Source organism: Meles meles, chromosome 15 (assembly GCF_922984935.1).
Source record: "Meles meles chromosome 15, mMelMel3.1 paternal haplotype, whole genome shotgun sequence".
Classification (NCBI taxonomy): Eukaryota; Metazoa; Chordata; class Mammalia; order Carnivora; family Mustelidae; genus Meles; species Meles meles.
Genome location: NC_060080.1, coordinates 71,543,634 through 71,560,000, shown reverse-complemented (window position 1 = coordinate 71,560,000; position 16,367 = coordinate 71,543,634). Strand labels below are relative to the sequence as shown.

Genomic DNA, 16,367 nt, shown 5'->3' with positions numbered 1-16,367 from the left:
AACAGCTCAGAAAGAGAGGGCTGTTTTAGTAAAGGAAAACCAGAGACAATCCGGTCATTCTGCAACTGTTCAGAGAAACAACAAATATGTTAAGGGTATTAGTTTGAGATCAGCATGTACTGCAGAAAAATTAGTCACTGTCAACACTTAACAAAATGACACATTATAATATAAAATTTCAAATAATAACCAAAGCGTATAATGTTCAATATTTTAAAAGGACAATCTATTCACTTCCATCTGTATATATATATAGATATATAGATATACTGTAATAATATGCCTCAGTTAAAAACATACAGTATATGTGAACTCATAGATTTACTAAAGAATTGATATTTTCCTAGTATATAGACTCTTGCAAGAATTTTTTTTTTTTTTTTTTTTAAATACAACCAAGTAGAAATGGGCACCTAGAAGATGAACTGGTCTCTCCAGAGTCATTTGGGATTTAAAGTATCTGTGCTAAAAATAAAAAAAAAAGTCTTCATAAACAGACTCTTCAGGAGATGTATAGGCCCCCAAAGTCATTCTTTCTGCCTCAGGGGCTTTTCTTGTCCCTATTTCAGAGGTGGGAGTGGAGAGGGAGCAGGGATTGATACAATCCCAAATCACAAACACACTGATTTTTTTACTACAAAAAAGGAACTGTGATTTAATGACCCCAATGTGCATGCTTCCAAATGATCACCATGAAAACTATAATTTAAAATCAAATGGACAAAAATAATAATTAAAAAAAAACACAACAAAATCACACACATCACAGGAAGGGCAGGTCGCAGGGATATCCTTGCAGCCCTCTGGGAAACTGTCATATGTCGCTGTATCAAAATGGCTTTTGGGCCCCCAGAACTTTCTAGATATGCCCCTGCTCAAGTATGGCAGGAAGATTCATCTTAGAAGAAGAAAAAGCTAATTTGTAAGCGACTCTGAGGAGCCCTATATCATGTTGTTAGGGTTTTCAAGTACCACACACACAGCTGTAGTGAGAAACAAAGCCAGAAACTCTCTTATCCGCTGCGCTGTTACCTGACGCAGATTCCTGGTGACTTTCACATCATGCCAGGCATTATCATTAAACTTTCCATTCACGGGCTCCACTAGTGCTTCAAAGGCCCCTGATCCCAAATTAATGACCAGAGAGACAGCTCCATTTTTCAGGGCAAGATTGACATAATCAGCCGATTTCCCAGTGTGAAGCATCAGTCCATTCCTCTGAAGAGTTTTAAAGGACAGCGTTATTTCATCGCTGCTGCTTTGAATGGGGTTTTGAGACAAGTCGTAGCAGAAGTATTCAGATCCCTTGAAAGTGGCAATATATTCTTCTTTTCCTAGGGGGAAACAGATACATAGGTGCTTAAGTAAAGGAATATACTACATAGATCAGCAGACCTTAACAGAAACAAAATTAATCATCCCCCCAAATTAACTCTGTTTAGTTAACATTCATTACAAGAGCCCCGTCAAACAGAATCAAATGGTACTGTAGGTGGCAGTATATTTTTTTTAATAAACCTCCTCAGCTATTGGGCCATCAACTGCAATAGCTAAAGCTGACATTCTTGAAAATTCAATTAATTTTTAAGTATCACTGCAAGAGCTCTGATCTGAGAAAGCAGCTCTGTGATATCTCCAGGGCATGAATCAGGTACCATAAATGCATATTTGATGGTTCTACTCTGCTGGCAACAATGGGTTCCAATGTGTTTGCAACATTCTCTCCATTCAGCTGAGGCGTTATTTTAATTTTCAGTGAGACATTTATATTCAAAGATCTTCTCAGCGAAGAGACAAATATTTTCATCACTGAGAAACCATAACAAATTATCTGGTAAGGGGAAAGCAAAAAAAAAAAAAAAGAATTCGGTCTGGGAGTAAATAGATCTCCTACAGAGCATGTGCATTTTTTTTTTTTTCTTTTTGGTTTGTTCTCTCCCTGGATGGAAGGAGCAGTGATAGCGAGCTTAATGGAGCCTGCTGGATTGTTGATTCATTCCTTGATCTCACCAAGCAGATGGTAGGGTTGGCTTTTATGAGACTGGTAAAAATTCCAGCACATCATCATGGGAATAGCATGTAAACGAAGGCTCAACATTTTCTATATATCTGTCTTTACCATATTTATGAGCAACAATGTGGATCCCACAAGAAGTCAGACTGATCAACCCAAAATGTGGGTATTTGGAAAGAGCAATCCTCCCCCACTGATTGAGTTTAACCAAAGGAAGAGTGTAAGCCAAAATTTCCTCAATTTCCTAGGCAATGACGGTATTGTGCCAAGAAAAATGAAACAGTATGGTCTAGAATCAGCTTCTGATAAACTATAAACAGAATTTTAAATGATACTGTGGAATCTTGATCTGTTTGACTGGGAATATGGCATCTCCACCATGTCCACAGGAGGTCTCATGCCAAAAAGGGGCTTACCCTTGGCAAAAGGTTTTTACCACAGGCCTATTTCATTTGATTGTGAAATAACTCATGTCCTTGAATCAGAGCTCAAACTGAGGTCTCAGGTCAGCACTATCAGATAATCTGACTCTGGATGCAGACGGTGCCACAAGTGGCTAGAGGTAGGCAAGGCATGGCACAAAGTTAAACAGTGAGCACCTAGAGACTTTCACAAGGGTGTGAGCCCAAGAAAAGCCACTGCCTACCAGTAAGTTATTAGTGACAACTAGTGGTCAAGCCAAATCCATCACATTCTGAGGCAGAATCATTGCAAGGACAATACAAGCCAAACTAGAGGGCCCTTCCCATTCATACAATCAAAATATTGGTTGAGTACCTCCCAAGTGTTAAGCCCAGTACTAGCCTTTAGGGATAATAAAGTGGCCAAACCTGATTCCATTCCTATCTCTGAAAGATGACAGTCCAGGTGTCTACTTCCCCGGTCAGTTCAATATGGCAAGTGGCTTGATACTGGGAGTTAGCACAACTAAATATTTCTAAATATATATATGAGGGGGAAAGAAAATAGGTCGAAATATGAAATTAAATACTAGCTTGGCTACTTGCTAACTGCACTGGGAAGCAATTATGCATCTTTTCAAATCTCAGTTTCTGAAAATGGTTTGTTATACCAGTCCTTCCAGATAAAATGAGATAATGCATGTACAGATATCTGGCAAAGTTGGTAGGCATTAGGAGTGGTAGATGTTTTCCTTCTTGCTTGTCTAATGTAATAAATGTGATAAATAATCTAAAACAAATAGCATATATCAACTTTATTATGAAATCTAGAATATTAATTTTAAGATCAGTATAGGGACACCTACTATCAACATACTGTCCTTGAAGCCTTAGGTAATATAGGAAAATAGGAAAAATATATGAGCTTTATAAAGATTATAAGTGACAAAATCATATTAGTAAATATTATTGTGTGAATTAAAAAACCAAAATAATCTTCAGAAAAGTATTGGGTTTAATAAGATATTTCAGAAAGACTTCAGGGTTCTATGTACTGAGACAGTGTTTTAAACATATATAAACAGATCTATAGATTTGATGAAATTCCATTAGAAATCTAAATGAAATTTTAAAATGAATGTGAAAAGATGATTCCATGAGTTGTTTGGGAAAACAAAGAGCCCAAAATAGCCAAGCTATGCCAGAGAAAGAAGATGAAGGAACTTTCTTATGTAAAGGTGCCCATTTATTAGAAAATGATGGTAATGAATATTAATACACTAGGATGAATTTTAAAAGGGGGGATAAAAATAATGAAACTAAAAATAATCCTAAGCCTATACGAAAATGATTTATATCAAGTCAGGCATTGCAGTTAAGTGAGCAGAGTATAGATTTGTCGATAAATGGTGCTGGGACAACTGGTTATCTATATGAATAAAGGAAAATTGGATCTCTACATCATCTATAAAAATCAATTCCTCATGCACCAAGGATATAAATTACTGAGGTAAATCTGTAAAACTTTTGTAAGACAAAGTAAGATCCTGAATTATGGAATGATTTATTAAATAGGCATAAAAGGTACTAATAAAATATCAGTACATTCACCCACATTAAAATTGGGGACACCTGTTCATAAATAATATCACAAAGAGAGAAAGAATCTATATAAAAATTGGAAGAAAATACGTTTTTAAAGATTTTACTCATCTGAGAGAGAGAGAGAGCACAAATGGAGTGATGGGAAGAGGGAGAAGCAGACTCCCCGCTGAGCAGGGAGCCCGATGTGGGGCTTGATCCAGGGACCCTGGGATCATGACCTGAGCCAAAGGGAGATGCTTAAGTAGCTGACCCATCCAGGTGCCCCCAAAATATTTTTATACCATATTATTTAAAAAGGACTACAATCAAGGGTATGTAAAACACTTTGATAAATCAATATGAAACAAGATGAACAAGGGAAAAGTAGGCAAAAGAAAAGCACAGTAATTTCACAGAATAAATGAAAAGATGCTCAATCCTATCAGTCTTCTGGGAAAGGCAAAAACCAGATTATGTTCAAATCCCATGTCATAACCCTGAAATTGGCAAAAAATAAAAGAGAAAAATTCCAGGTTTGGAAAAGCCATGGATATAAAGTAATTCTTACTTACTGCTGCCAAGAGGGCTAATGAGATGAAAATTGACCAACTGCAGTAAGCCCTATTTGGCATTATATAATCCCATGGGAATTTCCCATATTGTAAAGGTTTCAGTCCTAAGAAAATGGTTGCCATAATCAATAGGAATAACGTTTACAATTGTTTTCGATTCACTTCTCTCTGCTCATTGTTCTGATCCTTAGATGATAGGTAGTCACATGAATTCCAGTTCATATATGGTAAGTCCACTTATCTGAAGATATTTGCAGAATTTTCATCCCCACTGAATACTTAGAACAGGTCTCTAAGCCACAGAGAGTTTTGGAGACCCTTCTCTGGCCTAGCCCTTTAATTTACATTATTAAGAAAGTGAGCCAAGAAACAGGCTCTTAACTATAGAGAACAAACTGAGGAATGTTACAGGGGAGGTGAACATGGGCATGGGTTAAATGGGTGGTGGGTATTAAGGAGGGCACTTGTGATGAACACCAGGTGTTGTATGTAAGTGATGAATCACTAAATTCTACATCTTAAGCTAATATTGCACTGTATGTTAACTACCTGTAATTTAAATTTAAATTTGGAGAAAAAAAATTTCAGACCCATTAAGTTTAAATGACTATCAAGTTCAGAAAGTATGCCAGGAACAGAAGCAGACTAGTACTCAGCCTCTGACTACCTTTAATTTTATTTTTTTAAAGATTTCATTTAGTTATTTGAGAGAGAGAGAGTGAAAGAGCACAAGCAGGGGAAGCAGGGGAGAGGTAGGGGGAAGCAGGCTCCCCGCAGAGCAGGGAGCCCGATGCAGGACTCTATCCCAGGACCCCGGGCTCATGACCCTAGCTGAAGGCAGACGTTTAACTATCTGAGCCACCCAGGCACCCAGCCTCTGACTACCCTCAAATAACTCAATAACAGAATAACAAAGTTTGGGGATGTAAAGAGGTTTGGTTTATTTAAAAGGCTGTAGCATTTTATCCAACTGACCTAATGTCATTTCAAATCAGCATAATTCACAATGCATCTTGACAAAGGATTCCTTTGCCAGATAATATGGCAAACCCAAAAGGAAAAATAGTAAAAAGAGTTTGCAATTCACTAGATGGCAACCTCTGAAGTATATGTGTGTTGACGACATTTAACACCATGATGTTTCTCTTAAAAATGAAAATATCACTCATTTTGTATTGTTTAATTAAAAAATTTAGGTAATTCAAATTGCATTAAAGTCAACCAATAAGTCTTGGAAAAATTCAATGTAGTACATATCATTACCTCTAAAAGCCATAAATGAGACATGAATCTAAACAGGAAAAATATTTTTGCTATTTTTTTTGTGAAAGAATATGTATTCTATATAAAAATGCATAAATCATTCTAGTTTTTACAAAACAAGAGGATTACACTTCCTCCAACTCTTTGTCTGTTGCTGTATAATCTTTGTCATTAAGTTTTGTGCTATGTCATAGGCAAGTAAGAAGCAGCATAGTGAGTAATTATTTATGCTTTCCTGTTGAACATGTAAAGAATGGGTCTCTTTCCATTTAAAAATACAAGTCCTGGATATTTTGTGCATTTCCAATATGTGCTAAAACAATAAACATCAAAAAGAAATGAAATACCAGCAACATTTTTTACAAAACTAAAATTTATATGGACCCACAAAAGATCCCAAATAGCCAAAGCAATCTTGAGAAAGAAGAACAAAGCTGGAGGTAACACAATCCCAGATTTCAAGATATACTACAAAGCTGTAATAATCAAAACAATATGGTGCTGGCAGAAAAGTAGACACACAGATCAACGGAACAGAATAGAAAGCTCAGAAATAAATTATGCTTATATGATCAATTAATCTATTACAATGGAAGCAAGAATATACAATGGGAAAAAAGTGTCTTGAACAAATGATGATGGGAAAACTGGACAGCTAACTACATGCTGAAGAATGAAACCAGACCACTTTCTTATATCATACACAAAAATAAACTCAAAATGGATTAAAGACTTAAATATAAGACCTGAAACCATGAAAGTCCTAGAAGAAAACCCAGCAGTAATTTATGAAAGAATGAAAGAGAGAGAGAAAGAAATTAGATTTACAGCAATACATATAGCAAGAAATAATTATATACAGGGTATGTAAAGAACTTATACAAACCAATAAGAAAAAAACTAGACAAATCCGAAAAAAACAGGCAAACCATAAACAGACTCTCCATGATAACAGGATATCCACACGAAAAGATGTTCAGCTTTGTCTTCAGAGAAATAACTTAAAATCACAGTAAAATATCAATACAGTTCACTATGATGAATAAAATGACAAAGACAAATTATACCAAGTATTGGTGAAGACATGGAACAACTAGAACTCTCGTATTATTACTGGTGGGAACTACTTTTAAACTCTTTGGTAACATCTTTTAAAGCTGGATCTCTGCATACTCTATCTTCCAGTAATTCCATTTGTAAGTATGCATCCAACAAAAATTCACACAAAGATGATCAGAATAACATATCGGCACATTTGTAGCAGGACTCTGCAAAATAACTTCAAGCCGAACACTACCAAAATGTCAATCTGTCAAATGGATAATTTGAGTTATAGTTACACAAAGCAACAGTAATGGAAATACATGATCTTCAACTACAAACAAAAATATAGATAAATCTCACAATAATAAGGTTAAGTAAAAAAGAAAAATGCCAGGTGCCTGCGTGGCTCAGTCAGTTGAACATCTGACTCTTGATTTCTGCTCAGGTCATGATCTCGGGTTTGTGAGATCCAGCCCCATGTTGGGCTCCACACTGGGCATGGGGCCTGCTTGAGATTCTCTGTTCTTCCCCCCTTGGCCCTCACCACATTTCTCTTTGAAAGAAAGAAGGAAGCAAGCAAGCAAGCAAGGAAGAACAGAAAGAAATAAAGAGAAATAACGATGCCAGACTTAAAAGAGTATATCTTACGATTCCTATTATATAAAATTTTTAAAAACAAGCAAAACTAATCTCTACTGTTAGTATTTTGACAGGGATTGCACTAAGTGAGTAGATTGCTTTGGGTAGTATAGATATTTTAACTATATATTTAAAAATATATATATTTATTATATATTTAAATATATTAATATATATTTATATAATATATAATATATTTAAATAAATATATTTAATTTATTAAATATATATAAATATATATTTATATATAAATATTAAATATTTATATATAATATATAAATATTTATATATAAATATAATATTAAATATATTATAATATTTATAATTTATAATTTATAATATTATATATATTATATTATATATTATATAATTTATATAATTTAAATATATATTTATAAATATATATTTATATTTATAAATAAATATAAATATATATAATATATAATATAATATTATATATAATATATAATATATTATATAATATATTATATAAAATATATTTAAATATATATTTATTATATATTATATATAATATATATTTAAATATATAGATATACATATTTGTTCTACTGATCCATGAGCATGGAATGTCTTTCAATTTCTTTGTGCCATCTTCAGTTTCTTTTAACAGTGTTTTGTCATTTTCAAAGTAGAGGTCTTTCACCTCTTTGGTTAGGTTTAGTCCAAGGTAACTTATTTTTTTAGGTGAAATTGTAAATGGAATTTTTTACTTAATTTCTCTTTCTGTTATTGTATTATTGGTGTATAGAAATGCAACATATTTATGTATGTTGATGTATCCTGTAATTTTACTAAAATCAGTTCTAGCAACTTTTTGGTGGAGTCTTTCTGCTATTCTTTTTTTTTTTTTAATTTTATTTATTTATTTGACAGACAGAGATCACAAGTAGGCAGAGAAGCAGGCAGAGAGAGAGGAAGGGAAGCAGGCTTCCTGCTGAGCAGAGAGCCCGATGCGGGGCTCGATCCCAGGACTCTGGGATCATGACCCGAGCTGAAAGCAGAGGCTTTAACCCACTGAGCCACCCAGGTGCTCTCTTTCTGCTATTCTTATACACTGCTATTCTTATACAGCATCAAGTCATCTGGAAGCAGTGAAATTTTACTTCTTCCTTACTGATCTGGATTTATTTTATTTCTTTTTGTTGTCTGATTCAGCTACTTCAACAACTATGTTGAATATAAGTGGTGGGAGTGTACATCCCTGTCATGTTCCCGAACTTAGGGGAAAAGCTCTCAGTTTTTCCCAACCTGAGTTTTCATAGATCTTTATTATGTTGAGGTATGTTCCCTCTAACTCTATTTTGTTGAGAATTTTCATCACAAATGGATGTTGAACTTTATCAAATGCTTTTTCTGTGTCAATTGAAGTGATCATGTGGTTCTCATCCTTTCTCTTACTGATGTGATGTAACACATTGATTGATTTGCAAATGTTGGACCATTCTTGCATCCTGGAACTATATCCCACTTGATTGTGGTAAATAATTTCTTAAAATGTATTGTTGAATTAGATTTTCTAGTATTTTATTGAGAATTTTTCTATCTATGTTCATCAAGGATATTGACCTATAGTTCTCTTTTTTAGTGGTGTCTTGTTTTAGTATCAAGGTAATGCTGGCTTTCATAGAATACATTTTTTGGACTAGTTTGAGAAAAATAGGTATTAACTTTTCTTTAAATGTTTGATAAAATTCACCTGTGAAGACATCTGGTCCTGGACTTCGGTTTGTTGGGAGTTTGATTACTGATTCAATTGTGTTACTAGTAATTGGTCTGTTCAGATTTTCTATTTCCTCCTGTTTCAATTTTGGTACTTCATATGTTTCTAGAAATTTATCCATTTCTTCTGGGTTGTCTAATTTGTTGGCATGTAATATTGTCTTGTAATCCTTTGTTTTCCTGTGGTGTATGCTGTTATTTCTCCTCTCTCATTTGTGATTTTATTTGAGTTCTTTCACTTTTTTTCTTGATAAGTGTGGCTAAAATTTATCAATTTTAATGATTTTTTCAAAGAACCTGCTCTTGGTTTCTTTGATCTGTTGTATCATTTAAAAATTCCTATATCATTTATTTCTGTTCTAATATTTATTATTTCTTTCCTTCTGCTGGTTTTAGGTTTTGTTTGTTGTTATTTTCTAGTTCCTTTAACTGTAAGGTAAGACTGCTTCAGGTTTTTTTCGCTTCTTGAGGTAGCTTCTACTGTTATAAACTTCCCTCTTAAAACTGTTTTTGCTGCAACCCAAAGTTTTTGGACTGTTGTGGTTTCATTTTCATTTGTTTCCATGTAATTTTTAAATTTCTTCTTTGATGTTGTGGTTGACTAATTCATTGTTTAGTAGCATATTATGTAATCTTCATGTATTTGTGGCCTTTCTAAAATTTTTTCTTATGGTTAACTTCTAGCTTATAGTATTGTAGTCAGAAAAGATGCATGGTATGAGTATGATCTTCTTGAATTTGTTGAGGTTTGTTTTGTGGGCTTGCATATGATTTATTCTGGAAAATGTTCCATGTGCACTTGAAAAGAATGTGTATTCTGGTGTTTAGGATGGAATGTTCTAAATATATCTTTTAAATCCATCTGTTCCAATGTCTCATTTAGAACAATTGTTTCCTTGTTGATGTTCTGGATAGATGATCTGTCCATTGATGTAAGTGGTATGTTAAAGTTCCCTACTATTATAGTATTATTACTGATTAGTTCCTTTGTGCTTGTTATTAACTATTTTATGCATTTGGATACTCCTATGTTGGGTGCATAAATATTTAAAATTGTTATATCTTCTTGATGGATTGTCCCCTTTATTATAATGTAGTATCCTTCCTTGTCTGTTACAGTCTTTGTTTTAAAGACTGTTTTGTCCAATATAAGTACTGCTACTCTGGCTTTCTTTTGATACCATTTGCATGGTAGATGTTTCACCATCATCTTCTCACTTTCAGTCTGCAGGTATCTTTCAGTCTAACATGAGTCTCTTGTAGGAACATATACATGGGTCTTTTTTTTTTTTTTTAATCCATTCTGTTACCCTATGTCTTTCAATTGGAATATTTAGTCTGCTTAATAATGTTCTGTTTTTGATCTGGGTTTTTGTTATGGGTGTACTCAGACTGCAAAAATCACACAGCTGTACACTTACGATACATGCATTTCCCAGTACTTCTGCTATATTTCAATAAAATAATTTAAATAAATAATTTAAATAATATGGATAATTGAGAAAAAACTCATCTGACATAGTATTATTGTCCCAGTTAATAGGGCGATATGAGCAAGGCAATATTCCTATCAATGCTACTTTTATTACTGAAAACTAAGATAGTAGCAATAGTAATAATATCAAATATGTCTCAAAGATAAACTTCTCAATGCACATTAATATCCCTTAATGCTATTTGCTCTTCAGAGCAAGCTCACAACATTTAGAAAGAAATATATAGGCTGCATAGATACAATCATAATTGTTGGAAGGACTATAAAGGTGTTAATTGATGGGTCAATGCCAAGATGAAGGAAGTTTTATAATCACAGAGATGTTTTGATAATAGAGAGACAATTTAAAAAATAAACTTAAAAAATGGGAACATTTTTCTAACATTATATATCAATTTGTTTTAGTGTTGCTATACAATTGCAGGAAGAGATTGAATAGGATGCCATTGGATTGTAGTCCTATTCAGTTTTCATACCTTCAATAATTTAGATAAAAACACAGTTTTTGCACATCTAATTTTCTGAGGGAAAGTACAATGGAAAATTTGGAATTCCACAAATTTTTGTTATGCTGACAGGATGAGCTGACTCTGACAACGTTAAATTTGATGGGAATAAACCCAAGTCCTATTTTCTGGTCCAAAACCACCCAAATGAACAAATAATAGAGGTGATATGACTTTCCAGACACAACAGATAAAACCAAATAAAGCAAAATCTTTGAAGGATTTAGAACATGAATCCACTGTATGATAGAGACACTCAAAAAAGTCTATGTAAGCATGGATTATATTCATGCAAGTGCTTAAAGGAGGGATGGCATGATTTGTAGTTTAGTGCTGGTCCACTCACACCTATTATACTCCTACTTGGTCAAACTCGAATGTGTTTCACTATATGCTGGAATGATGAAAGGCTTCTAGATTATATAAGAAAATACTGAAAGATCTCTTAAAGAAAAAAAAAAGAGGGGATATATGACAGCATCTTCAAATATCAGAAACAATGTCCCTTAGAAGAGTTAACGCCATTTTGTGTGGAATCAGGTTGTAAACAGAATCAAAGCATAAAAGCTATGGGATAATATATGTCAATATAATGAAGACTTTCTAAGAGAATTATCCATAGGTAAAACATTTCATTTGATAGTAAACCAATTTTTCATCACAAAAAGGACTTAAACATAACAACCACTTAATTGGGTATGACATAAGGTTTTCAAACTTGAAGGTTAAACTGTACAAATGGATCGATTTCAACACCAAGAATTTCTACTTTATAGACAGGAATGTTAGACAAAGAGAGTTGAAATGACTTCCAAGTTCACAGAGAAATTGATAAATTGATTCTCAGGATAGAGCCCCTTCACACAGCCTATGCATGGGGCAAAAATCTCATTAATTTGGCCCTATGTTTCTACATCTACCAAGTTCAATGAGCTTTTCTACTAAGTGAAGGACCTGTAAGGGAATGACCCTACCTCTTAAGGACAAAGATGCATTTAGGCAGAGAGAAGTCACCCTGACCCCACTTAGATGAGGCTTTTTATGCATGCCAAAACATTTCCTACATTATTGCTCTTGATTGTCTTGTTTTTCATATGCACAATCCCAAATAACACATGTTTTTAAGGTTTTACTCTATTTACACGATTCTAAGATTGTGTTCAACACAAACCAGAAACTAAAGTCAACATGTAAAAAAACAAACAAACAAAAAAACGAACAGAAACAGACATTTGAGTGAGAGACTTGCTTCATTTGTTTTATTGGTCTCCAAGTCAAATACACAAGAATATTGTGCTAAAAACATCCTTGACTAAACAAAGGTGTGCACTAGAAGTTTACATGATTAAATTAAATCATAAGCCTGACTGACTTTAAAGACAAAGCAAGTTTAGAAAAACAGAAAAAGGAATGTCTGATTATTGAAAAACCACATCAGGTTAAATCCTATTCCTAAGAAGCATAACAGAAAATAGAATCATTTTATTTGCCACAATCCTAAGTTATTTAAAAATTAAAACAGCCAGTTGATCACTATAAGTAAAAATAGCATGACTTTATTTTGTTTATTCTGATTATTTTTTTAGAGAGAGGGAGAGAGAGAGAGTGCATTCATGGGCAAACTGGTGGGGGAGGGGCAGAGGGAGAGAGAGAATCTTAAGCTGGTTCCATGCCTAGCGTGGAGCCCAATGGGGCTTGATCTCACAACCCTTAAATCATGATCCTGATGTCATGACCTTGAGATCATGACCTGAGCCAAAATCCAGAGTCAGGTACTTAACCATTGAGCTAGCTGGGTGCCCTAAGCATTACTTTAAAGGGAAAGTAGTTTCCTTACATTTTTTTACCTGATTCAATGTTGTAAATCATTCCAAAATTCTCAAATATGATTCAATCTATGTAAATTCTGAGGCCATCTTCCATTATTTGCATCAAGAAATCAAGCTTCATAAAATACTCATCACTCAAGATTTTATTCACTTTAGGTACACTTCAAAGCAACCAACCCAGAAACAAGTTGTCAAGCATCCAAAACTCCAAAAAAGAGACACAGCCTTAATGGTGATATACTTGAGGTGATTAAATATGAAAGATAAAGAAGACCTAGATATTATTCAGTACAAGACCTTTATTTATTAGATGAAGGGAGTGAGGGCCCAACGGATAAAATTTATAGTCACATAGCTAATTGGTGCAGAATCAAAATATAACTCTTGCCTCTAAATCCAATCTCATGGTCTTCCTCATTTCCCAGAAATTTCCATGAAATGAGTCTCTTATTAAGAACCAAAAATTAAATACAGCTTAAACTTGAACACATTTTTCTAAAAGAAAATAGGACAGTGTCCAAAACTCTAGTACAATTTTCCAGTCCTATTATGAAACTGATTTGAATTTGCTTAAATAACAGCAGATGCTGGGAACCAAAAGCCACTCTATGCCTGTCTGGGCTGATGACGAATCAGTTCTGCATGGGTCATATGATACACGGGAACAGTAATAAACGGATACTCGGGCATTCACCAGGTGTGCAATATTGCAATTTTGGGGCCTGTCTCAGGCTCAGCTTGCAACAACTGAATCTATGACAACTGGACTCTAGCATATTTTAACCTGGACAGAATCAGTAACACAATCAAAATAAAAACATAGCTTGGTGATTATAGACTTTACAAAGAATCTCTACATGAACTTATGATTTCTTAAATGCCAATTAATGATTACCTCATAAAGAAGTAAATTACATATTTAATTATGTAAGACAATTGTATTTGCAGCAAATTTACAGATATTCTACATTTATAGATAATTCTCATTTATAAAATGGACATGGAGTAAATAATTTTAAGTATGAAATCATTTTATTACCAACATAGTAAATATATAGTGAACAGCTCATCTATATAACCATGTTCCAAAGAGTGGCCAATGATACTTTCTCACTAGAATCAGAGTGTGTCTGCCTCTAACTCTAAAAATCTATATTTTGGGATATCCACATATTTTGGTCATGTGGCAAACTGCTCCACATTATAAAATATGTTTTTTTTAAAATCTGACAGAAATTGTGGAATTGTGGAAGGCAAGAGCAGAGAGGGGGAGAACTTTATAAAGAAGAGCAAAGTGTTGGTTAAAGTGGAAATGCCTAAAAAAATATGATCTCAACACCTGTTACCCAAAGTGTGACCTAAGGGAGAGTATCAGGCATCACTTGGAGCTTCTAAGGAGTGTTAATCTCAGGACCCCTCCTCAATCTATGGATGCAGAATTTGTATTTTAATGAGATCCCCCAGGTGATCCCAGTGAACATTAAAGCCTAAGTCCTGTTGTGAGAACCAATTCTAGATTACTGTGCTTTAGAATATCTTTTAGGGATTGTAAGAGGGGTGTGTGTGTGTGTGTGTGTGTGGTGTGTGTGTGTGTGTGTGTGTGTGGTGTGTCTGTCATGTCTGAGTTAAGTATTAAAGACAAAATATTTTAATATCATCACACTTCTCTTAAAGGATAAACATCCAGATCAGCGACTTTGCATCTTTTGGATAGAAAACCAAAGACTGTTGGGGGAACAGGTGGTGGGTAATGGGGAGGGCACGTTTTGCATGGAGCTCTGGGTGTTGTGCAAAAAGAATGAATACTGTTACGCTGAAAAAATAAAATGGAAAAAAAAATTTAACATAAAAAAAAAGAAAATGAGATAAAGAGTAGAAAAATTGGTCAGATCATTTTAAAAATAGTGGCCTCTGAGCTTTATAATAAGATTTATAATACTATATGAATTTTTAAATTCTATACATGTATCGTTTGAATTTTTTAAAGAAAATGAAAAATAGCAAACAGAGTTTCTGGCATAGAGATAATAGTCTCTAAATATTAACTATTATTACTGTTAACATTTTTCAGGAGATAAGTCCCAGAATTAGCTGGGCATTGTCAGGTGAACTGGTAATCCAGAATCTAGTATTTGCCAGGCTTTCAGTAGTAAACTGTCACAAGACAGAGACCATGTCTCTCATCCTTTATGGTTTACCACTCTTCCCTACCCCACTTCAATATAGCAGAGAGCTGGTACAAATAGATAATCAAAATATAGTCTTGGAATGAATGGACAAAAGGACAAATGAATGAGAAATATAATCTTCCGTTGCTAACATGGGGTTAACTCAGTCTACAGGTACAGAAAATAAAGTTGGACACATTAAAAAAAAAAAAAAAAAAAAAGAAAACCAAAGATGGGGGGGGGGAAGAATCAGAGAGTTCTGATTAGTGTGTATATGCGTCAAATATCTATTTAATATGCATCCCAGCAGAGTCTAGTTGTTAAATCATTGGAGGTAATCTCTGAATTCTTATTCTCAACGTGTTTCACCTTTAGGCAATAATACAATAGGATCCTCTGTAGGTTTGGGAACTTAGAACTACTCTTCTGAATAAATCTGAGGGGTATGTTTCTCTTGGTAGACTCTAGTAAGTCATCTTTATTAGTGGATATACTTAATGAGGTTCATGCAACTGCATTTATGTCTCTCTAGAAATACCTTGGTTCATGCACTGCTGAAACTGAAAACAAACTGTCATTTATTGTAGATGTGATCCCACTCAATGAAAACGAATGGGCCTCTGCTGTCACATTTCTACTTTCTGCAGTTGAGTGAACTTGGAACATTTTAAAGTCAACAATATCCATCAATGAGGGAAATTTTAACTACTAAATACAGCCTACTATATTTAAAACCAGAATGACAATTCCTTAAAAGAAAGGACTGTGTCTTGTCTTGGCATCCCCACCGTCTTAAGTAGAGATGGGAGTAAATAAACATGTGGTGCGTGTAATGAGGAATGAAGCTGGGATGAGAAGGGAGGTACTTATGTAACTCTGCTTCTGAGGAGGGTTGGCTAAGGTTTTTGATTTGTTTTACTTCATTGTGTATGTGTGTATTTTAAGATAAACTGCTAACTTGTTATAAAATTAATTCAAAGTAGTTAGTCAGCATACACTAAGATCAGTACAAACCAGAAACACTTGGATGGCAGGGTAGCATTCTTTGTATAAGGGGGAAGGGAAGGGATACCTGTAACTCACGGCGTGTCTTTGATCTTAAGACAGTAATA

At 34.1% G+C, this 16,367-nt stretch overlaps 1 protein-coding gene across 29 annotated transcripts in view; it reads right to left on the bottom strand.

Moving 5' to 3' along the window:
- The window catches only part of NRXN1 (neurexin 1), a 1,247,328-nt gene that overhangs the window by 751,219 nt on the left and 479,742 nt on the right, over positions 1-16,367 (bottom strand). For all 29 annotated transcript variants that reach the window (XM_045979150.1, XM_045979153.1, XM_045979171.1 and 26 more), the window contains one exon: positions 1,033-1,334. In XM_045979150.1, coding sequence (XP_045835106.1) covers positions 1,033-1,334 — 302 coding nt within the window. The remainder of the gene's footprint in view (positions 1-1,032; positions 1,335-16,367) is intronic.